The sequence below is a fragment of the Salarias fasciatus genome, chromosome 1 (genome assembly GCF_902148845.1).
Source record: "Salarias fasciatus chromosome 1, fSalaFa1.1, whole genome shotgun sequence".
NCBI classification, from domain to species: domain Eukaryota; kingdom Metazoa; phylum Chordata; class Actinopteri; order Blenniiformes; family Blenniidae; genus Salarias; species Salarias fasciatus.
This window is the reverse complement of record NC_043745.1, coordinates 10,452,587-10,477,054: the sequence shown is the minus strand read 5'-3', so window position 1 is coordinate 10,477,054 and position 24,468 is coordinate 10,452,587. Positions and strand designations below refer to the sequence as shown.

At 44.2% G+C, this 24,468-nt stretch overlaps 1 protein-coding gene across 1 annotated transcript in view; it reads right to left on the bottom strand.

The window, feature by feature from the left end:
* Nucleotides 1–2,083: 2,083 nt before the first annotated feature.
* The window catches only part of cskl (c-src tyrosine kinase-like), a 52,537-nt gene continuing 30,152 nt past the window's right edge, over nucleotides 2,084–24,468 (bottom strand). The window contains exons 2-13 of the mRNA XM_030090510.1: nucleotides 23,813–23,896; nucleotides 18,587–18,700; nucleotides 16,585–16,697; nucleotides 12,076–12,295; nucleotides 7,625–7,718; nucleotides 7,048–7,113; nucleotides 6,828–6,927; nucleotides 6,547–6,637; nucleotides 5,512–5,585; nucleotides 4,681–4,876; nucleotides 3,474–3,560; nucleotides 2,084–3,149 (exon numbers count right to left, since the gene is read on the bottom strand). Coding sequence (XP_029946370.1) covers nucleotides 2,967–3,149; nucleotides 3,474–3,560; nucleotides 4,681–4,876; nucleotides 5,512–5,585; nucleotides 6,547–6,637; nucleotides 6,828–6,927; nucleotides 7,048–7,113; nucleotides 7,625–7,718; nucleotides 12,076–12,295; nucleotides 16,585–16,697; nucleotides 18,587–18,700; nucleotides 23,813–23,827 — 1,353 coding nt within the window. The 5' untranslated portion in view covers nucleotides 23,828–23,896 and the 3' untranslated portion in view covers nucleotides 2,084–2,966. The remainder of the gene's footprint in view (nucleotides 3,150–3,473; nucleotides 3,561–4,680; nucleotides 4,877–5,511; nucleotides 5,586–6,546; nucleotides 6,638–6,827; nucleotides 6,928–7,047; nucleotides 7,114–7,624; nucleotides 7,719–12,075; nucleotides 12,296–16,584; nucleotides 16,698–18,586; nucleotides 18,701–23,812; nucleotides 23,897–24,468) is intronic.

The following is a 24,468-nucleotide window of genomic DNA, read 5'->3' as shown; positions in this document are numbered from 1 at the left end:
ATTACAGATGTAATTGGAAAAAGTAATGAGCAACCTACTGGAGTTCAACCCCCGACCGCCACGGGCCACCAAGGCAGTGACAACTTTGTGAGACTGCTGTAGACTCTCCTTCTCTCTCACACACACACACACACACACACACACACACACACACACACACACACCTAGAGGACATTAAAGATGAGCAACACGTGTGGAAGCAGGATGCTGATGATCATCAGGAGTCTTCACCCGTCGCCTGAACTGGAAAAGTTTCCCTGGAACGACAGTTTCTCTTGATGCCAAAAACAACTGATTAACTGTTTGTTTAAATCAGTAATGTTAGCAGTCAAAACGCAGCTTGACAATATCAACTAGATGTACACACATCTAAATTTTCAAAAGCCACATAAGACGAAAATGTATCTTTTAGAAGCTAATCTCGACGTTACAACCGTTTCGCAGAATCTGTATTAAGGACAGTTTTTTTTTTATATTTCCATGTGTACCTTCATGTCAGTGAACTATTCCAGTTTGGCACAATAACTGTTCTTAATCAATCAACCCCGGTTGACCAGTTTTCACTGAACAGGGTCTTGGTTTGAATGTGTTCGGTTTCTTTGAAAAGTCTTTATAAACACAACATCCTGATTTTATACATCTGCACAATGGAGTTCACTGCAGGTCAAAGGTGCGGATACACCTCAGTAAATTCTTTAGTTCCATGACTATTAACATTACAGATTCTCATAAACTAAATAACACATTTTTTTTTCTTTTATTTCAGGTTCCTCAAAGTAACCACCTTTTGCTTTAACGGTGCTGCAAACATTTGACCATCTCTCAATGAGCTTCATGACGGAGTCACCTGAAATGGTTTTCACTCCACAGCTGGGTCTTCTCAGTGCTGATTTGTAGATTTTCCTGCCTTCTTAACAGCGTCAGGATCATCAGCTGCGTTGTGTAGAAGTCAGGCTGGTACACAGCTGACAAGACTTCCCCAAATGCAGCCAAGTCACCAGGCTCAGGAATCACGAGTCAACAGGTCAGATTAGAGCCCAGGTAACCAGAGTTCTGGTAGTGGGAACATCTCTACACCAACTGTTCAGAAGAGACAGTGTGAATGACACCTTTAATGACTCTTCTTAAAGGGAAAGTCAGCTCATCTTCAAAACTTGATCAGGTCCATTGATCAGACATGGGCAAACTCTCTAAACCTTAATCTTTGCTCCTCAAAACATCAGGCGATGACCTTTGGGAGGGAGTGAACATGTAAGAATTTTCAGTGAAAAACCTGGTGGGAAACATGTGGAGGGACATTAATGAACGTCACACATTTCACCACAAAGCAGGTTTATGACTTCATGGTTCCTTGTTTGAAACCTTTCTTCTTCACAGCAATCTCACTGTGTAAAGCAAACACCTCGCTTATCTTTTATCATCATCTTCATCAAGACGGGCTTGAGCAGGACCTTTCGTGTGTGTGTGTGTGTGTTCTGTGGATCTGCTGCCTGACTCGGGGCTGTTGACCTGTAAACGAGCTTCCTGCTGGAGGACGTTTATTACAAAAATAACTAAAGCCGTGTAATTCCATGAAAGCCAAAATGCCCGAAACCTGCATTAAAGTGTGCATTTTAATCACCTCGTCACACTCATGATGGGGGCAGGAGAGTGTGTGTGTGTGTGTGTACACTCACCTCCTCTCATTCACACCGGCCGACAGAAAGATGCAGGTGTGTTCAGATGGAATGATTTATTCATAATCATGGTAGCATAATAAAACAATGAACATTGAAAGCACTGACAGTTGAACCCAAGGCCTCTCACACACAGCATGCACCACCCCGACCCCCCCAGCGTTCACGGAGACACTGAACACCCCCGAATGATGCACAGGCGGTCCTGGCAAGTTCTTCACTTCCCGTCTCCAGTCAGTTTTCTCCTTGTTCCTCTTCTTTCTTTTTCTTTTTTTTTTTTTTTTTAATCCTTTAAATATATTTTGATATAAAAACAAGCTCACGTATGATGAACCAACCATGTTTGTGAACTGCCTCTTTCCCCCCCTCCTCCTGAAATCGTCCCACCCGTCCCCTCCCCTCCTTCACCCGCCGCTCCTCTGGGATGTCTCGTTCGGGGGATGAAGGAGAAACTCCCCCTCCGTCAAACTGAATCCTTCCTCATCCCGTTATCGGGCTCTTCATGGAAACCAAGGGGGAGAAAAAAAACAAAAGAACTAAACACCCAGTCTGATGTGGGGGCAATGGAGGGGGAGACAGAAAAAAATGGTTCAATAACCTCCCTGAAAAAGAAAAGAAAGCAATAAAAAAATATTGTTTAAAAAAAAAAAAGTAATAACAAAAAAATCAAACCACAAAAGTCCAATTAAAAAAAAAAAAGTTGGAGGGAAGTCTGGAGCTCTGTGGACTGGAGGCACTTTGGCACAGAGCGAGAAGCCCCACGCCTGACACCGCGGCGAGGAAGAGGAGGAGGAGGAGGAGGATGGAATGATGAGGAGCCGGGTGGAGAGGCATGCAGGGCCACGCGGTGACACAGACGGCCAGGAATGGTTTAAAAAAAACAAACAAAAACCAGAGGAGGGGAGGTGAAGGGGGAAGAGAGAGCACCTGACAAACGAGGAGGGAAAAGGCCAGCCTCCCCTCCAGGTAATGCCGTGTTCAGGAGAGGAGGAGGAGGAGGAGGAGGAAGGAGAGAGGAGGGGAGAGGAGGAGGAGGAGGAGGAGGAAGAGGAGGGGAGAGCGGTGGCCCGTGGAGAGAAGAGGAAACTGTCCAGGCGAAAGCTATACAACACAAACAGGGAGAACAGTCCTAAGTGTGGCGGCAGGAGGCCGGCCGGCGGAGGTCAGGTTGGGGGCGTGGCAGTCCCACAAGAAGGCAGGAGGGGAGGCGGCGCGGCGCCCTCTTCCTCCTCTTCCTCCTCTTCTTCAGTCATCCTCCTGCTGGACCCCCCCTCCACCCCCGCCTCCTCTTCACAGGTAGAGCTCTTTGGCTCTGATATGCTGCAGCTTCTCCCTCAGCATGCGGAAGGAGGGCCGCACCACGGGGTCCAGGGTCCAGCACTGCTTCATCAGGTCGTAGACCACCGGCGGGCAGCCGTCCGGGGCGTCCATCTTGTACCCCTTCTCCACCCGGGGCACCACCTCTTTCAACGGCTGAAACACACACACACACACCGAGGCTGACGTCAGATCCTCCGCTTCGACGTCTCACCATGTCAGGGAAAGGTTACTCCACGCCACTAACAAACACGTCTGTACATACGGCGAGCAATAAAGCGTGCAGACATAATGAAACCCACGTTTCCAGTCATATTTCATCGCCTGCTTCACTGGTTTAACGGCATAAATCTAATTATTTTGAGGTCAGCATTGAGAGAAGCACACAGAAAACGAGGGAAATAAATAAATACATGAACATAACAAGCGGCAGTCCCTGCAGTAAATCCTGCCATCTGCTGGTCTGCTGAGGATACTCACAATTCTAGGGTAAGGCACACGCCCAAAGGAGTAAATCTCCCACAGTAAGATGCCATAACTCCACACGTCCGACTTGGTGGAAAACCGCTGTCAGACAGGAAGAGACGAGAGCAGATGGCCGTTATGTGCGTTCAGTTCAATGACAGTGAGTCTTTACACAAAACCAGATCCATTCGACAAGACATCTCATTTACAAGGAATCAGACATTCATTTACAGACACAAGCTGATCAGTGCCACTTCTCAGATGTATTCTTAAAATTATGCATAAAATTATGCATGCATAAAAGTTATAAACCCAAGATGAAATTAGTGCATTTCTGCAGGCAGCCACAAGGTTTATTTGAATTACTGACAAAACAAAGGAACATGTGTTCGATATGTTACTGGTAATAAATCTGTACGTGTTTCTGTACAGATTAGAAAAAGGGTTTCCACCAACACAAAACAGAAGACGTGAAACTGGCTTCTGCCAGGTTTTGATTTGCTCTCTCCTCAATTGAAGATGTCTTGTTTCTAAAGGGTTAATAAATATGTGGTTAAACAGCAGATAAGCAACTCTGAGGCTCTAATTCTCACACAGTGTTTGAGTGGAAGCGCTCACTTACAATTTACTTAGAGTGAATTTATTTTTTAGAGTGAATTTGTGTGTGTGTGTGTGTGTGTGTGTGTGTGTGCTGGCTCCTGATGCTCTGACTGCTCTGTCTGCTCTGTCTCCTTCTTGCTTCAGTCCTCTTCATTCTGCCTCGTGAGTCTTTTCCTGCCACTTCGTCCTTCATCACTTATCGGCGTCAGCAGTCTTCCTCACACTGAGCCTGGCTTTTAAACTTCATACTGTAGAAATTATAGAACACTAAAACTTCGACATATTCAAATGACTCTGCTACTTTTTTTTCTTCAGTTTTTTAAATTAGGTTTTATGTTTTAGATTAAATGTCAAAACGAGGACATGTACAAGTTTTTTCCTCCATATGTAGAAAGAAGGTGTTCATTCTTCTGGCTTTTGGAACAGAGCAGAATAACGTTTGGTGCTATAATGGAAGCGTGTGTGATGGAAATCGCCACTGAACTGAACAAGGAGCTCATGTCTGCTGATCCACTGAACAGCTGCATTATCGTTCACATTTTTTCATTCAAACCAAGTTGAAAAGTCCAACAAAGAGATCCTATAAAAACACACGGAGCTTTCTATCCCCTCGGCCCCTCACCTTCTCTCTTAGTGCTTCGGGGGAGGTCCACTTGACGGGCAGCTTGGCAGTGTCCTGTATGGAGGAGGCCTCCTTGGTGAGGCCGAAGTCGCTGACCTTGGCAATGTTGTCGTCGGAGACCAGCACGTTGCGAGCGGCCAGGTCTCTGTGGACGAAGTTGTTGGCCTCCAGGTACTCCATGGCTTCACACACGTCACTGAGGCGGAGACAGGTGGGTGAGAAGTGAGGCACGGCGGCCCACAAGTCAGAATTAACTCCATAACTTCCACAGAGGCGCGTGTGTGTGTGTGTGAGATTATCACTACAACAATCTGCTCCTGTAAGGTTAAATCAAAAGAGTTAAAAAGCAAACTCTACAGCCTATAATTATCTGTAAAGAACTGTTCTAAACCTGATGACTGCTCAACTACATCTTCTTTACTTGCTGAAGGATGGAGCTTTAATGTGCCTCCTTGTTTCTCTAATGTATAACCGCTTTAAGATCTGATGTTTTATACATATTTTATGGCTCTATTCACAGCAACTTGTGCTGGATTCCAAAATGAACCAATTAACTATTAGATTTGAGAGAAATAAAGACTGAAAGCGCTGCCTCGTAGATAAAGCCATCATTTATCAAGGCAAACATCCTGCGCAGTGGCTGCTGGAGTAAACAAACGGTTCCTTTATGTTCGCAGTCACGTCTGTGACACACTTCTTTTGAAGTTCACTTGAAATCCTGACAGCTAAAGCGGCCTCGTTTCAGCTCTCAAGCCCAAGCTGCGCCGATCAAACACCTCGCTTTTGTGCAAATCTAATAAACCTGCGAAACAAAGACGGAAGAGGACTCACAGGGAGAACTTGAGTAAGCAGTCGCCACCGAGAACGGTCCTTCCTCTGGAGCGCAGGTAATCCACTAGGCTGCCCTGTGGAGACGTTGATTGAGAAACTTTACATCACTCCGTTCAGATACAGTTTTAGCCTGAATAGCTCAGCCGAGAAAGAACCGCTCTCCCATGAGAAAAAGTAGTCCTCAACTGAGATAAATGTGTCTAAAACCAAAACGTACCTATGAAAAAGGAAATATTAAACACTGGAAAGTCACATTTTCAAACACAATCACATAAGATACGAAACAGTTTGATGTAAAACATTCATGCGATAATGCTTTATCGACAAATAGGTTAAGTTTTCAGCTGTGATAGAATAGAGAGCTGTTAGGGAACACGTGGGACCTTGGTCCACCAAGACCAGCACCGATCACCACCGACCAGTCCCATTATTGATCACCTGCTAAACTGCACAGCATGGAGTTCATCAACTTTGCTAGAGCAGTAAATCTGAGTGCACTGAAGGAAGAGTTACTGTGACGCTTTTCAATAAACCAAAACAATGTTATCCTCCATGTCATCTCCGCGCACCAGCAGTGCCTTTGGGAAAATAAGCAGCACTCACAGAGAATGGTGACTTATTTATGAGCAGGGAAAACGCTCAGTATGGAAATTAACAGAAGATATTTGTGGTGAAACATTTTATCTGGTTGGGAATCTGGTGTCGCTTTGATCACTGCATGATTTTGCCGTTGGGTTTTTAGTAGCTGTAGCAACATGCCGGTTTTTCTGGGACGGCCAGAACCTGCAGGGCCACCTAAAACCTACAAGATTTGAATGTGTTTTTGTACATTATACAGTTTTTAAATCGTGAGATACAGAACTGCGATCTTAACTTCCTGAAGTAACAGCATCTTCCTTTTACAAACAAATTCCACGTCATGTTCACTGTCTTTCTGGAACGACGGACCAGCTGTATGCAGGTGTTTTTTCAAAGACACGAAACTAAGAAAATACAGTTAAGGGGAAAAAAAGGGGAAAAATCAGCGTGACTAACCTTGGCCATGTATTCTGTAACGATGTAGAGACTCCCCCTCTCCTCCACAATCACCCCCAGCAGCTGCACCAGGTTGTTGTGTCTCAGTTGCCTGTGAAAACGGAACACAGTTAGAATGCAGAGACGTTAAAACACAGCCTCCTTACCTGCTCGGACACACAATAAATATTAAAACTCAGCCCCCCCCCCCCCGACAGGCTGAGACTTCACATGTTGCGCCGGGAAGGCGACGGTATATTTTACAGGTGGTGTGAAGGACGAAGGCTGCAGTGGGATCTTACGTCATGACAGAGGCTTCGGCGATAAAAGCCTGCGCCGTGGCGTCGTTTTTGATGCACTTGACCGCCACCTTGGTCCCTCTGTAGTCTCCTACCATCACGTCTGACAAGGACACACACAAGCAGACGAGGTTTTATTCCCTTCAAGTTTTAGTGGGCGCTCCAAAGTGACCTTGAGTGTTGTGATTAAAGCTCTGATGTGGAGGAGATGAAAGAAGCGCACCTCCGAACTCCCCTTTGCCGATGGTCTGGAGGAGCTTCAGCTCCTTTCTGTTCAGGGCCCAGCCGCCTGCACGGGAAGGAGAGAGCGACACTTGTGAGTCTTAAAAACATGTAGCAAAAGAAGGAAACAAAACCAAAATTACTGGTTCCCAATTATTTATCAAAAATTCTTCCCAGCTTGATAAATCTGTGACGATCGAAGGAAAATCAACTTCCATCTTTTCCCATTTTTCATGAGTAAGAATTAGTCGGGTCACATGAAGAAGAGGAATGAAGACAGACAGAGGTGGGAGAAGACCCAAGTTGACCTTGAGAGCTCGTGAAAGCCCCGCAGTCATTTCCCAGAAGTACAGAGATTAATCAGCCTCGGTAGATTAATGCTATTAGAGACTGTAGTGACAGCGAGACCTTGTAGGAGATTCAGACTGTGTCTATGTGTGTGTGTGCGCGCGAGTGTGTGTCAGGCCTCATCCATGAGAGGTCAACGTGATGGCGGTGTTATAAACATGATGAAATGTCCCAGTGTGCACTGGTGCCAGAGTCCCTGCAGAGCAGAGAGATGAGTGCAGAGTGCTTACTCCTGGAGAACTCGTCCTGCGCCGCCACCGTTCCCTCCATCAGCTTGGGCTTAATAAGGCGGGTACAGAGGCCGTCGGCATCTTTGGTGTAATGCTGGAGACAGGGAGAGGGGTTAGGAGATTTAGCCACAGTCAAATAAATCACAATGGAAATCCAGGCAATGATTTTTTATTGACATTATATCTAGACTTTTAAAATCTTCTATTTTGCTTCTCCTTTCACAGTGGGCTCATGCTCACTGGAGCATCCCCGTATTCAAAAAACTGACAGTAAAGTTATATTAAGAATTCATAATTTTAGAAAGGGCCGAATGGTTTAGCATGTGGGCAGATTAGAAATAAAAATACCCACATTACTTAAAAGTTCATTAAAAATTGAGAAGTCCAGGCCAAAACGGAGCCAGAGGCTAAAACATGCACGGCACGCAAGACGGCTTTTAGTTTGAAACGAAGGGTTTTCCAACGAAAGGGCCGAAGACAGTCAGTCGATATGTTATAGGCAGTTGAATATAAGAAGTGTGTGTGCACGGTGATGTTAGCCCTCCTATCATACCGCTGCACATCTCCACGTGGAGATCCACAACACCCTTCAGATTTTAAAATCTGGATACAAGTTTTAAGTTTTATGTTTGATGCATCAACAGGAAAACATGAAAAAGCTTTGAAGAATCGATGTGAGATCTGACGTGAGGGGCCGCCGTCCACCAAACACACGACTGACAGGTTTGCTTTTTATCAACACGTATCTGCAGCGGAGGAGTGGGAGACCGTCATGAGGGCTGACAGGATTCCTGCTTCATTTCCATATAAAAGACACAAAAAAACGAGGATCTGACTGTAAGGCTACTGGTTTGATTAAAGTTTAGTGGCTGCTTATGGAGTTATTTGAGAACGGTGCTCCTACTCTGATCCGAGAAAAACCACGTCTGGCTTCTGTGTCTGCAGCTGAAAATCTCTCCTTAACGCTGTGTGGGTGACGTGTTTCGTGCCGTACGATGATGGATAAAAGGACGCGTCCCCGTGGTTGATTTTCTACACCTAACTAAACATACAGTGGAGTCACAGGTTTCCTGCACGCTGATTTAGTCCTTTCAATTTATTTATGGAGCTGATGAGCGTAATGATGTGAGAGGCAGCTGCGGCAGTGAAAGGAGCACATGCATGAAATGAAAGCACCTCCGCTGGAGACCGAGAGGACTGACGTCATCCCAAACTGAAGGATCGGATGTGGGGCTGTGCAGGGGCTGCTGGGAGATGTACAGTCTGAGGAGTGTTTACCGTGGGAAGCACAAGCAAGAGGAGGAGAGTGTGTGTGTGGGTGTGAGAGAGGCCAGCGAATCTGACCGGCCACCCGACACACCCCCCCATCTACCCCCAGAAACGCAGCACGCTGCCGTCGAGGGCTGCTTATGGCGAAATCCCATCTGAATGTGGATTTCCTGCTTTGATGCTTCAAATGTGAAAGATGAAATAAAACAACGGTTTCCTCGCAGCCTGCTGAGGCAACACGGGATCAAACCAGAGAAGAAGACGCTCCGGCACAAAACAAAGCCATCGTTACACAACTGCAAACTGACAGCTGAGAGGCTGCAGGTGCCGGACGTGGCCACCAGGGGGCAGCGTGGTGAAGAAGGGGTGTGTGCCTGTTTCTGACTGGAGTGGCCACACAGGTAAAATAGCCACAGACAACAGCAGCACACCCATTCAGATTATAGCCAACGTCCGTGCCTGATGCAGTAAATCCTTCTTTAAATGGAATTTAATTACCACTGTTTATACAACAAAATGCTTTTTCTTTAAAATATATTTATATATGGTAAAATACAAAGCAGAGCAGACAGCGATCTCGGCTGAGCGAAGAGATTCCTGTGCCTAATTACCAACGACAGGAACACACAAGCACTGTCGCAGACTTGTAAATAACAAACAACGCCTTCTTTGTTGATTTAATCACACTGCATAGCATCGCTGTGGATGTGATGACTGACGGCGTGCACGCCTGCTTCTGTCAGCGTCTGATTACGCATATGATGTGTATGTAAAGCCTGCTGCGACCAATGAGAGGCGAGCAGACAGCCGGAAAAACGCTCAAGAATGTGAGGAATCCTATCATAGGCTATTAGAGAGAAAGGGAGGACACGGGGGACTGCAGACAGGCTGCAGGATGAAGACGCAGAAATGGAGGGAGAGAGCGGCGGGAGAGGAAGAGATTGAGATGGATAACAAAGGGAGGACAGAAAGCAATATGCCAGGTAACCACCAGGGAACAAAGCCAGGGAAGGAGAGCGAGGCGGGGAGGTGGAGAGAGGAAGTGGAGGCAGGGCCGAGCCTGGAGGGTGTGAACGCGAGAGGAGAGGCTGCCCGGGACAGACCGGGACTGTGGGCGGCTGATAAAGAGAAGGCACCGGGGATGTGGACGGTCTCTGGGCCAGCTGGCGCTTTCCCGGGGTCCACTTCCAGCGTCCCGCAAGGCAGAGAGATGAGGTCCAATTAAAAGCGTGGCAGCCGCCAATCCGGCTCATCTTGTTATCTGACAGGATGAAAGGCCCTCTCACTGTCTCCTGTCCTCTCCCCGCTTCCTGCGCTCCGTCCTTCCTCTGAACCGCTTTTCAGATAACGGTCAGGGAGTCAGAGGATCAGACGGCATTGGCAAGGATGTCAACTACGTACTTGAGTCTGATTTTGAGGGAAAAGTCCATGGGAATACGCCGTGTGTGTGTGTATGTGTGGCTCCATGTTTGCAGAGTTACGTAATCACAGCGCTGCATGATTAATCACTGGATCACTAGTTTGTCTTTAACATTTGGAGGAGATATTTTAATATTTTGAATGTAAAGAGGATGAATCTCTGGATAGATTGGAGCCAGGCCTTGATGATTTATTGATACTCTACCACGCCGTCTCACGAGATTTCAAATCATTTTGAATTATGGATAATAGATCATGGAGTTATGGTGGAACTGCTTCTCTTCCAGGCTTTAAAGTCTGCGCGCGCAGTAATTCCAGTTATTTATGAACTAATGGTGTAAACATTTCTGAAAGCACCATTAGTCCTTCATACAATACTGCTGAATTACTGATACCAAAGTGCTGAAGGCATTAGATTTTGTCTACATTTCACCGTCTACAAATCAAATCTGCAGTCTGTAAGACAGGTCACAGTGATATGTACATTTATACCAATAAAAGAGACACATATCTAGCTGGTTTATGTAATATTTCTCAAAGGAGCTGAATGACGATAACAGTTTGGCCTCAGACACAAATTTCTATCTGCACAAATGGGTAATGGATAAGAAAAACGGCAAAACTATTTGAAATGATAATTTAAGTGGAAAAAAAATAAGCAGTGTAAGACGGTCTTCTGGTGGCAGCGCAGTGCTGCCTGATGGGCTAGCTCAATGAGCCAGTGCATGAAGGAGCTGTTAGCCCTGTAATCGAGTGATTCCCGCCTCTGGCTCCAGATCAGCTGCAGGGGAAATGCAGTTACACACAGTCGATGGAGAGAAAGCACTGCAACAGCTCACCGAAAGCTAAGAAAGACCGCACCGACACACCCCAATTATCCTCACAAAACGAACTTCTGGGGGACTGTTGATCTGATTATAAGACGATCTGCCCAAGGTTCATACACGGATAATAGCAGAAAGATCATAGGAAGTGTAAATAACAGGACAGCTTGAACAATCTGGTGAGTTCTGATAACACTTTGCATTAAATTAGCCAAAGAAAATACATTATTGGCTTAAAAAAGAAACTGTAGTCTGTTTGTCTACTTTGCAGCCATAAGCTAAACTTCTGTGAACAGATGGATGTAAAATGAAATATGAAAGTTGGACGAATGTCAAAACAAGTTCAAACTCAATTTACGAACTGGGAAGCATTAATCAGTGTTTCATTTTGAAGCAATAATATGGTGACATAAAATCTGGTGATCATGTATTTGTTAAAAAAAAAAAAAAAAAAAAAAAAAAAAAACCTTATATTTTTCTTAGACTGCATGAGAACTTTTGCCAAATGTTTTTTCTAATGATCGAAAAAAAAATATATTGTTTTAAAGCTGATTATCTCATTTATTGAGAACTTATTGTAAAAACCAGTGTCCTCATTTTCTGTGTCAGTGAGTTTTTGAGAGAACAATTCAAGCCGCCTACAGCAGAAGTAATCACTGATTTATTTTATTTTTTTTTTTATGTGAGAGGAAGTATTTACAGGAACATGAAATAAAGGGTAACATTTATAAACAGAGAATCAGAGGAAGCATGTAAAGAAATAAGTTTGTGAGAAAACGAAATCCCTGAATCTTCCTACGACAATGCTTCACAGCACACGAGCCAACTGGCTACGACGATGAGGCCAATTATCCTTTTCAGCCGCCGTGCTGAACACCAAGGGCAACGCGAGCATTAGGGCCATTATGTAGAGAGAAGAAGAAGAAGAGAAGAACTCACCTCCACCAGCTGCATGAGGTTCTCGAAGTACTCCTCCTCGTCGATGGTGAGCTTGCCGTTGTGGTAGATGATGCGGTAGTGCTCCACCTTGCCATCGCAGCTGACACATAAGGTGTAGTCGCCGGGATAGTTGGTGCTCTCCCTCACCAGAAACAAACCCGTTTCCGGGGGATAGAGGAGCCGCTCGGCCTGCTCCCGGGTTATCTTCCCGTGAAACCAGCTGGAAGGAAGACAATGAGGGAAACAAACGATCAGAATGGAGGAAAGGAGAGAAAACGCCACCGCATCAACACCAACAGCGCCAGACAGGTCGACAGCCTTCAGCAGGCACGGTCAGAGTCATTGATTTTCATTTTCCACCACATTCATTTGCAACTTGGACCAAAGGAAGCACTTCCATGTACCGCAGCCCGCGGCCTCGCTCTCAAACGAGGAGCGAGCAGCAAAACTAGGGCGTCGAGGGGAAGCCGGAAGCGGCACTTCCAGTCCGCCTGTGGAGAGGCGGGGCCGTCTCATCTTGGAGGAAGTCGGGGAGAAAAGTACCTGAACCCAAACAACAGGAAACACGGTGCTCACACACACACATACACACTCACAGAGTCTGGGGGAAGAGTCGGAAACTGACACACAAGCACTGCAATAACAGGAAAATACTAAAAAAGCTGCTCAAGCGAGGAGGAGGGCAGGATAGAACCGAGCCACCCTTACTGAGGTCAGGGAGACTAAGAGATGGAGAGACCCTCCAGCACGCCGTGGTTAAAGAAGAAGAAGAAGGGGGAGAAAAATAACACCCTGGCTCCTGGTAAGCTTAAAAGCTGGTCGGAGTTGTGCTGGTTTTAACGTGCTCTGACACCCACTAAAGCTCCTGCTTCCCGATTTAGACGCTGGCCATGTGAGCCTGCTTCACACTCACCATATGTCCTGATGGACACATCTATAGGCAGCTAATGGACGGATTAGACAGCCGTATCACACTGACATCTACTACTTCATAATCGTTGGAAGGAAAATTATGTAATATTCTGAAAAATTAAATTTAAAAAAAAAAAATGATGTGAAGAAACGAGCCATACTTCCTACTGCACTGCAGGGAGAGCTAATATGACTGACTAATCCCAGCCTCTGCAGTCGAGTAAAGCCACATTTCACCAGGATAATATTACTGAATCAGTCTAGAACAGAGGTTGTCCTGGAACACGCACAAAACCAAAGTAGACCAAAACATGTCGCTTTCAGGTACCAGTTAAAAAGATCGCCAACAATTATGCGAGCTTTGTGGACACCAGTGATTCAATACGGGTCCGATCTGAATCTGACACAGTAATAAATTGTCGCTGTGGCCGTGTGTGTGTGTGTGTGTGTGTGTGTGTGTGTGTGTGTGTGTGTGTGTGTGTGTGTGTCTGTGTGTGTATTTCAACCCACAACCAGTAGGAGATGATTACTGAAGCGAGTGCAGCTGTTGGTGAAGAGAGGACAGCAAAAGGAGCAACAAATGTATTTCTATTGGACGAAGAATGAGGAGACACCCTGCAGTGCAGGATGGGACATCAAAACACAAACACACACACACACACACACACACACACACACACACACACACACACACATATGCTCTCCCCTGAGCATTCATGGACTTTGCAGGCTTCTCTGTAGATTTGACTAAATTTATTGCAGTTTGAAATAAATGAGTCCTGATAACTGCCCCAGAATCCCACAGTGTTATGAACTGCAGTTCTCTCTATTCAGCTGATTTTGTGTTGAAGAAAGCTTAGGTGCCACAGCAGGTCAGGAATTTATATCCTGCTAAAGGTCAAATTAACATTCATTTGCGGAAACACAGGGTGCCTCCTCCCATGCTGGCTGGTCAATGTGTGGTAATTGCTAACTAAAATTGATTTAGCAAGTTTTCCCGAGGTTGACTCCATCACCGTCTCCTCCCGCTCCTCGTTCTCCATGCTCGGCCTCCTCAGGCTGTGGCAAAGCCGGCCTAACACGGGTTGAGTTGATTAGATCAGTGCAGGCAGCTTCTCGGATGGACAGCAGCCCTTTAACTCCCAGTAATCCAAGAACAGGCGCCAAGCGTGGACGGCTCCCAGAGAAGCACACTGGCCTCCTTGGTGAGCGCACTTCCTGCTGTGTCCCGAGGAAATCGGCAGCAATTTTCAGAAATTACATCATTTTGACATGAAAGAACAGTCACAAAAATGTGGTAAACAACTCAACGGGGACATCATGGGAGGAGGAAGCTGGGACAAGCAAGGCTGGCTCGTCTCTAGGGCGGCACCGTCATGCTGCGGCAGATATCTGCCACACGGGGGCAGCAGACAGAGCGGCTGCCACCGAGAAAGGCATCGACTGCAGAGCATCAACTGGTCAGGGTGAGAGCAGGGACAAAAAGACCACAGCTGAAGCCTTATGTAACGCCGCGGAGAGGGAGAGGTCTTCTCCCAGACATCTGTTAGTGATTCATGACAGAATCAACAAGTCCCTGAGGGCTGCAGCTAATGACTCTGGAGGAACGGCTTCTGATTGCTCCAACTGCGCCGTGATTTCAGGCAGCGGTGGGAACACGAGGCCAAAAAGTGAAACACTTCAACATATTCAACAGTCTAATTAATAATTGGAACAATGTCAGAACAGTGGTAATGAGTGAGCTGAAAGGTTGAGTTTACTGTGATTTCTTAATTAGAGATTGTAAATAGTTACTGTATACCACAGAAAGCATTGAATCAATTTCTGAGTGCCCGGTCAGATGGACATTTTTTATTTCTTTTCACAATTTGTGGCCAGTTCCACGTTTATATTTCACGAAAGCCTTAGTACTGTGGCTAGAAGGACGAGGTAATAATATTTTAGTGCAGTGGGAGGCAGTAGTGAGTCACTGTTCAGAGTTTCAGCAGTAATGTCCCTTTCACTCTGAAGAAGAGAACACAGAGTGACTACAGAATAATTACGTATATGGAGTGTATGGTCACGTAAAACCATCGACCAATGCTGTAAAGTTGGTGCAAAGTAGGTGGAGGGATGTCGTACACTACAGAGACAACGTTCTGTTGTACTACAAACTGGACTAACTCGATGTACCATCTGGTGGTAGAAAGTGGAATTGCAGTCATTTGTTAACTTGCCTTACTTTTGTAAATTATTCTGCTATATTCTGATTATTATTTTTGGTTGATTTCTGGTAAAACATACACAGTAACTGAATAGACTTAACAATTGGGACACTGTTTAAATGTAAATAAAAATAATTAAACAGTAATCCATATTTTTCTCAATAAAACAGACTTCATTCCTCGACAGCAGCAACATATCTTAAAAAGGTTCACAAATTGTATAAATAAAAGGCAAAATAACTTTAACCAATATAATCAGTACAATAGTGAAGGGGCAGTTTTACAAACACTTCTTTAAAGCTGCAGGGGCTAATTTAAAGCTGCCATCTGGCCACATAGCAGCAACATGCCAGCGCTGGGTGACACACTGACCAAGTTCAACACGGTGTGGACAGACAGGACGAGAGGTGGCATCAGGAGAGGTGAAAGCTTTCAGCAACAGCTGATGGGCCAAGACAAAGAGGGTCAAAAGTCTATTCAAATGTTTCCTCAACAGACAGACATTACAGTCAAGCCACTGAATGCAGCACAGACAACGCCTCTGAGTATCTGACGATCGATCCACAGCCCGACTGCAGGATGTTTAGAGACCTCAGAGCCTCTTTAAAGTGAGAACAGGAAAATGAGGAAAATAAAGAAAGCTAATAATTCATAAAAAAGTGCTTTCTGTGCTGTGAAACAATTTCAGAAAAGTCAGCAAACAAATGTTCTACATCAGTGTAAGTCTAATAACTCCTTCTTACTTCCTGTTGATCTGCAAAGTCTGAACTCTTGTTTATCCTCACAAATACTTTGGCAGGTCCCAAAGCTTTCAACACTGCATAGCTATGTCCTGATACTGTAGCAGGAGCAGCGGCTCGGCTTTCCTGTCTCCTTTAATTTGCATATGCTTCTCGTTAAGATTTCCTCTTCTTTTTTTTTTCCCTCTCTCTTCTGAATGGCTGCAGTTTCAAAGACACCGAGATGTCACTCAAACGCAGCACACAGCTGGTCCTGGCCTCTGTGGCAGTCAGACGCAGACAACAGAAGATGCAGTAAAAAGCCAAAGACTGAGAGAAGGAGCCTCCATCTTTTGAAGTCAAAGCTGCACTTCCCCTCACTGCAGGGGACAGAAGCCAACGAGGTACAACTACTTGTTTGCTCTTAATGCAACGCAAACGTGGCCGAGATGCACAATCACCACAATCATTCGTCTCCTCACTGCTGCGTGCCATGACATTCTTAAATGAGAAATCTTAATACTTAAACATTTGCTAGTCATTTTACACTTCAATTCAAGTAAAGAATGTTAGAACAGTTCTCAACCTTGCATTTTGTGATGCTAAAGTTCCACACGCACGTGCACACACAAAGCTGAGCTGCTTTTAACACTCAAAGGCACTGTGGTACTTACGGCATGAGACTAAGTTTCCCGCCTGACTTGACTCCTTCCCTTTTTTGCACATAGTTGGCTGGGATGGTGCCCTCCCGTCCCACAGTGTTCCTTGCTCTGTACCAGTTTGGATCCTGGAAGAGTAACATGGCAAAACAGCTTTATCTTCAGATACATTATCAATTATTAAGTACAGAGGCATGACTCCATATTGTGCATCCAGGGGGAATAAAGCAGTGTTTGAAATGACGCTTGAGAAGCAACGCTACAAATCAACAGTGTACTGTAGTGGTGAAAACTGGTGAAGAGCCATGGACGGGATTGCTCAATGGAATCTCAACTTTCTGTGTGAAGTTTGCATGTTCTTTCTGTGAATGTTTTCCATGTCCTGCTTTGACTGCGGTGACTGTGGGTGAGGGCAGAGCAGACCCTGCACAGATCACCAGACCATCATGGGGCGAACGCAGAGGGTCACCAGTTAACCTCACGGTTAATAAATCTGCATGCACACAGAAGAAATGCCAACTCTGCACTCAAAGGCCCCCAAGCTCAGATTTGAAGCAGAGATATTCCTCATGTGAGGCGAGATCGCTAACCACAAAACCGCTGTGCAGCCCGACTCCCCTTTAAACGTACTGAGATCCAACAGGGTGGTATTGTTCACATAATTAATGATTGGACTGGTGGAGTGGGTGAGAGGACAGACTACAGATTCCTTCATTTGAAATCAAAATAAATTAGCTGTTTTTAGTTCAGCCAAAACTAGGGCTGGGCGATATATCTAAGTAATTCGATTAATTCGATTTAAAATTTTCAATCGATGTGAAAACTATTAAATCGCAACATCGTGTTTAATTTTTTCTGTCCCTCCGCCATTTTTACCAGACGTGTGTAATACACACAGTCGCCACACCAGGAGGACTGGCGCTGTAGCACAGACCACAGTCAACGTTCTCTTACAAATGAGAAGAGTTAGAGAAGAGCCCCCAGCCGGGGACAGAGAATGCTCGCTCTCCCCCGCCGATCGGATCTCTCCCGGCGCCACGAGAATCCCACACCGCAGCGCATTTAACGGTGAAACACGGTCTTTCCTCATCTTCTGACATAATGCAGTCGGCCGAATTATCAGAAAAATAAAAAGGAAAAGGCTGATATAAGGCACAAAATGAAATAAAAAGCGCAAATATGATAAAAATTAAAATGAAACTTAAATTGCGTGTTTTGTCGACGCTTAACTTTGATCTGTGTAGGATTTAAACCCGCTTAAATTTGATCAATGTAGGATTTTTTTATAAATTGTTTTTTTCCTCCAGTTTTCCTTTTATTTATTTATTTCAATTCGGTGCCCATGCAAGTGTTGTTGTTAAAATTACCTCAGTAACAACTCTATTGCCTACACAGTTAAATGCTGATGTTTTGGTATTCAATAAAATATCCTATTTTTTGAAAAATGTGTAATTGTGTTTCTTTACACAGAAAAAAAATCGATTAAAATCATTAATCGGATTTCAAGCAAAAAACATTGAGATTTAATTTTGTGGCTATATCGCCCAGCCCTAGCCAAAACCTATAACCGGTGTTTGATGCTTATATTGTTTAAGTTTTTTGAGACTCTCTTTATCAGGGATGAGAAATACATATTTGAAACATAGTCGAGATTGTACTTTGTCACAACTGTGAAACTCGTATTAGGAAGAAATTGGGTGTAATCAGACAAATGTTTCAAATTTATAACATCTGAGTAGAGGCCACTGCTTCAGTCCTGTGGTATGATCACAAGGTGGCATTTCTTCACTAATAAATTCACACCGTTTGTAAATTTCACCGAAACAATTCTGTCAGTCAAGTAAATTTGATCCTAAATGAAATGGCATCTCCCCTAAAATAAAAGCTTTTAAAACTATGTGTGAAATGAATTTCTGGAGTAGTAAATTAAGCAGTACCAGAGTTGTTTTCAGGGGACATGTGCAATGTGAGTTTCAACCCACTTACAACAGTATTTCATAGAAATTGTTTTGCTCACCCTGGTGACTCCGATGATGGTCAGTACATCTCCTTTACAGAAGGGCAGGTCCTGTTCGTTGGCAGTCTGGAAGTTATACTTGGCGACACACTCTGTTCCAGTTGACCATGGCGCCTGTTTCACAAGACACAGAAGACCCGATAATGAACGACAGCTGATATGTTGTCGGCATCATAATCACAAGCGCGTGATCAATTAAATGTTCACCCTGGTAGCCCACTAAAAATCTGCTACAACAGAAACGGTCCAAGTTCCTCAAAAAAAAAAAAAAGAAAAAAAAAAGGAGTGAATGCACAGCGGGTGTGGCACAGATTCCAGGCAACAATTTATTTCACTTGAGCAGTGCATGCTAACATTGCCAACATCAAAGGCAGAGATTAACATGCCCCCAAGGTGGTTGACAAGCCTGCACCTCCCTATAAAGAGAGAGCAGCAAATACTGAAGCGTAGCAAGATTTCAGGCCAAGATGGCAGATTGCTTAACGTACAGAAAGGTCACCATGTAGCTGATATGACGAGTCACTGCTCAGTCAGGATGTGGCGCAGCGGCAGGAAAGCTTTTATTACACAACATTATAATGTCAGACTGAAGTACAATGGTATTGTTTTTATCGTTTTCTATTTCGGGACGCTTGTGTGAAAAACTGAGTTGTTTCTTCTGTTAAGTCACGTCCTTTAGAGCCGTTCATGTGATTCAAATGTGAACACGGTGCAAACAAACGTTGCCATGAGCAGGCAATAATAAACCTTTCAGTAAAGCAACCAATTTTTTTCCAATTGAAGGCAGATCATTTACAGTGCGTATTTCAACACTTATCTCAACATGATGATTATCCCACATCTTTTTATTGCATGTCCAGCTGGTCTCAAGCTTGCAAAACATCATTGAAATCACTAGAAACAGCTCTAACAATTCATGATAAAAAGCCTCGCCTATACCATCACTGTAACATTCTTAACACAATTTTTTTAGCTTTGACAATCTGATCAAATTTAACCAAATCTCCTCATTATCTAAAATAATTCATAACTTGGCTGCTCCCCCACTGAGAAAGTTTATTACCTTGAGTTCAGAACAAATCTCTCGGTCCACACGGTCAACAGTCAGAGGAGAGTGCATCATTGCAAGGTGCAGAACTACTTTTGGTCAGCAGTCGTTTTCTTACAAAGCGGTGAGCCTTTGGAACTCTCTTCCTAGCGAGATCATGGCGTGTACACACTATAGCTTGTTTAGACGTTTTACTAGAACATGGTTATTGTCTCAGCAGGCTTTTACACATTGAGTGACTGAGGCAAACAGTAATTGTATGTGTGACTGTGACCATCGTGTAGAAGTGAAATTGGTTTTAAAAATGATTGATTGTTGTTTTACTTCTGTAAATTTTAATAGTTTGTATTTTATTGACAACATCAACCTGTCCAGGGACTACAGGTGGAAATTAGCATTTTTGCTATAACCTGGCACATGTATATTTTCCTTTTGTGGATTAACGTTTTACTGTGCATTGCCCCTGATCAAATAAATGACTAAACTAAACTAAACTAAACTAAATTAGAACAATGCAGGAGAATCTGTGGTTTGGGTTTTTTTCCCCCCCTTCCGCTGACTGACCACCTTGGTGATTTTCAACCATAACAATGAAAAAACATTCAGTTTTGCATATAGGAAGATTAATAAAGCATGCAAAACAACTGTTAAATGCATTTTAGCAAAGCTTTGTTTTCATTTTTATTATTCCCAGAGAAGAATTGGTTTCCTGTGACTTCAACCCCTGACATATTGATCAGATGATCAGTTACACCATCTCCAGCCACCAATAAAGAGATTTCTCGTCGAACTGCAACACAGTATCTTAATACAATCTTTCGAGCTAGGTGCTGTGGCTAGATGTGTGTCAGGGGCGGGGGGGGGGGGGGGGGGGGGGGGGGCAGATGTAAATGACGGAACAGTGAAAGAGGTGGAGAGTATTCCCTCTGTATTGTTGGATCAGCGCAGCACTGTGATCAAATCAGTCACATCAGTGGGACGAAATGACAAAGCGGCGCTACAAAGCAGCAGGTGTGAGCGAGTGACGGGCCGCGGTCCTTGAGCGAGCTGTGTGGTGCACAGTGTAGCCTGAATGTGTGTGATCGCACTCAGTCAATAGTGAGTCTGAAGCACGGCTGATGGCTGCAGCAGCAGGTTTGGAAAACACTGAAAAACCTTCATTCGCCAGTGTTATCAATGTCCATGTGCTCACATAAAGAAAAGGATTTTTTTTTTAATAAAAAGAGGACACAAGAGAAGAGATCATGTTTGAATCAAGGATTTTTTTATTTTTTTGGGAGGATCCTAAGTAATTTTCAAAGTCACACAGTGTAACACACAAGACAACTGGGGGAGAAAACAACTCGAAACAACCGATAACAGAAGAAAGGAGTCCGTCATAAAACCAGCAGAATCTCAAAGTGCATCACGGGAAACATTCAGATATGAAACAGTCAGGAAAACTTAAGAAAGATCTGTGAGTCACACTGCCTCTGGGCAGAAGTGACAGTTTATCCATTTGGTTCAGGATTTCAGTTGCGGAGTCTCCTGCTTTTTGGTGCGCTGGGTCTATTCTTGATGTTTGATGCCTTGCTTCTCCAGCTGCTGCCATTATTTTCCAAGGCAAGCAGCAGGTTATGTTTTGGTGGGAACTATTCATGTGCCGCAGCACCTTCGTGTCAGCTGAAGAGTTGTTCTCATACCAGGTGGTGATGGAGGATATTACGGTACTCTCCGTCATATTCTGGTAGGAGGAGGACATGAAGACATGCAGGCCCAGGTATTTAAAAGTGGACAGCATCTTCATATCTACTCTAAACCTTTACAAGTAACTTCTTGGGGATACCACAGAGCAATCATGAGTGATGAGCGAACAGGACGGGGTTCAGGACACAGTTCTGGGTGGAGCCAGGGTTGAGACGCTGTGGACCTTGATGGATTGTGAGCTGCTTGTCGAAATGCTGAGAGAATATTTTTGTCTTCCAGCTGCAGTAGTTTGTGGACTGAAGCCCACAGGATGATCGTATTGAGTGAAGAGGTGAAGTTACAGAGAAGCAGCCAGACATAAATCTCTGGTCTGGATGTGGGTGAGAGCAGAGTGAACGACAGCAGACATTGCGTCAGACGCAGACCGGATGACAGAGACCTCATCAGGGTGCATGACTGCGGGGTTTTCACCATGATGTGGGTTTCGTGCACATTTAACAACAATAGCCTCTTCCTATTTGTTTGAAGCAGGATGTACACTATACTCCTTTTCAAGTTCGTCTCCTGAACTGCATTCAGATTTTTATTTTTATTATTTGCCTTTGCTTACTGTCTTTAAGAATGTCTACAAATGCACAGTGCTGCATCGATGGCCTTCTGTTCTTGAGAGCTGAACATGAGCAGCAGGTCAAAGCTTGGCTCATGTGAACAGACTGGATGAAGACGGCCTCTGGACATAGGACGATTAGATTTTTGCAGAAACCAAAATTTAAACTCACAGGCTCATCTACATAAATACTTTTTTTATCCATAGAGAATAATTTACTCCTTTTCAAATGAATACAATAATGTAGAAATGACTGAAATAAGTGTGCTGAGCCAGTCAGTGCTGCTGCAGCCTGCTCGGGTTTTACTGATGTTTCATTTTCACTTAACTTGAGCTCACGGAGGTCGTGGACCAGGGCAGTGAGGAAGGAGGAGGTTTGCTGGTGTTGAGCACTCTGACTCATGAAAGGGGCAGGTGTGGTTCGATTTAAAGAAAGTGCAATATGATCGTTCTCTGGTGGATATCTAACTTCATAGACATAACATTCTATTGATGCTTTGTAACTCATTATCTACACCAATGCCATATAACTGTAATCCTTTTTTTTCCCCAAGTCTACATGGTAAGAATGATGATAAAGATGAATCTGAAAACATCAGGATATCTCCAAACAGCTCCGATCAGACATCTGCGTGGATCAAATAAAGGACATCACATTTATCTCACCTGCAGTTCGCCTATAGAAAGTCTCCACTATCCTCAATGCAAATTGAACCAGGTCAACTAATCTCTCCCAGAGGACATTTTACCTCTTTTCCAAGGGGCTTCGTCAGTTCATCAGATGGAGAACAGTCTTCCAAGACAGATGACCGAGTCCAGTTAATCTGATTCAATTTGCATTCAGATGCCTCCTACGGGGACAAGCGAGAAGCAAATACAAAGATTTGACCCTACTACTGTGTGTGGGGAGGAGCCCGTTTCTTTTTTACATCCTGTAAACTCCTTTTGAGTTATCAACAAGCAGAAGATGATCCAGGATGCAAGATTAAGCGCAGCACACTAAATTTTAATAATTTAAATAAAATATGATCACGTTGTGGAAAAAAAAAAAGCCTTGATGGATAAAAGGAGGGTGTTGCACGGTGCTGTCTTTAGAGCTCAGCTACACACAACAGTAAGTCCAGCAGACAGCTGCTGATGGGAAACATTAACCTCCAGCAGGGCCAGAAGCAGAGCTCAAACTGGAGGCTTTCCTCAATGAATATGACTTTAAAAAAAAAAAAAAAAAAAAAACCACACACACACACACACACACACGCACACACGCACGCACGCACACGCACACACGCGCACACGCACACACACGATGTCAAAAAGAACAGCACATTTAAAATGCTGTCTGTAGTTTGAGCACATTTTGACGTTATTTCATCAACCACCTGAGACTTGCTGACTTCATTAATTAATTCCTTCACAAACAAATTGAAGTTCAAAGCCGTCCGTTCAAAAGAAGCTCTTGATGTTAGATTACATCTGAAAACTCTGAATACAAGGCAGAATTTCCTTTTTCCAATGATTTTATTCAATTAGTAAAACTGTCATGTATTTCAGGTTCATTATGCAAAGTGAAGTGCATCAAGGCTCTGTTTTATTCTTTAAAAACTATCATGTTTTTTTTTTCCCTTTTGTTTTGACTGGAGGCTATAACTGACACAGGCAAAATTTCAATAACGCTAGAATCATTTTAGTTTAACAGTACAGAAGTAACTGGTAAAACAGTGGCTATTGTAATGTTCTGAGATGGCCATGTCATTTGTACACTGCTTATCTGCTTTTCTGTTAGAAGATGTTTCATTCGAGTAAGAAGCGGCAGCTGCAGAAATTTAACTGGTCTTGTTAGTTTTGAGCGAGGGGAAAAAAGAAAAGGAAAAAAATTCCAACTTACATGAATCCCAGACATGATGAGGGGAGTTGGGCAGCAGGTGTCCTCAGGCAGGTAACGGTCACTTATCAGCTAGTACCATCAGAGCTGAAACACACACACGAGGAGGAGTCAGAGACACGACCAAAACCTGGACGAAGCGAGTTCCTGCCGGTCAGCACCGCGTTCTGTCGCTCAGGCTGTTAAAGACCCATCTTCTTCTGTGAGTAGTTCATCTTTCAAACTGTCTGTGACACACTGATATCCAGCACCAAAGGATAAGCGTTTCAGCCGCACGACACAGAAGGGAATAAAGAGTTGCCATCTGCAGTGGTGTGTTAACGTACAGCAACATTTTGGCCGTGTGTGCAATGAAACTGCAATCTGCTGTTAAGTTTTCACAAGGATATAGCCTGCAGATGACATGAGGCATCTGTGCTATATGGTGTAATAAACATGCTGTCTATACATAAAGCACTACTTTTAAGCGATACTTCTCCTGTCACGGACACCAGTGACCATATGTCAGACTTCAGTGTTGCGGTATTTGAACTTTTACCACTATTTCGTACTACAAAGTAGTTTTTCTGTTGAACAGTTGATGTTACTAATACAAGGAACCCCCTGTGGCATAGGTGCAATTACACTGTCCATCTGGACCCCCAGTGCTTTGAGTCATT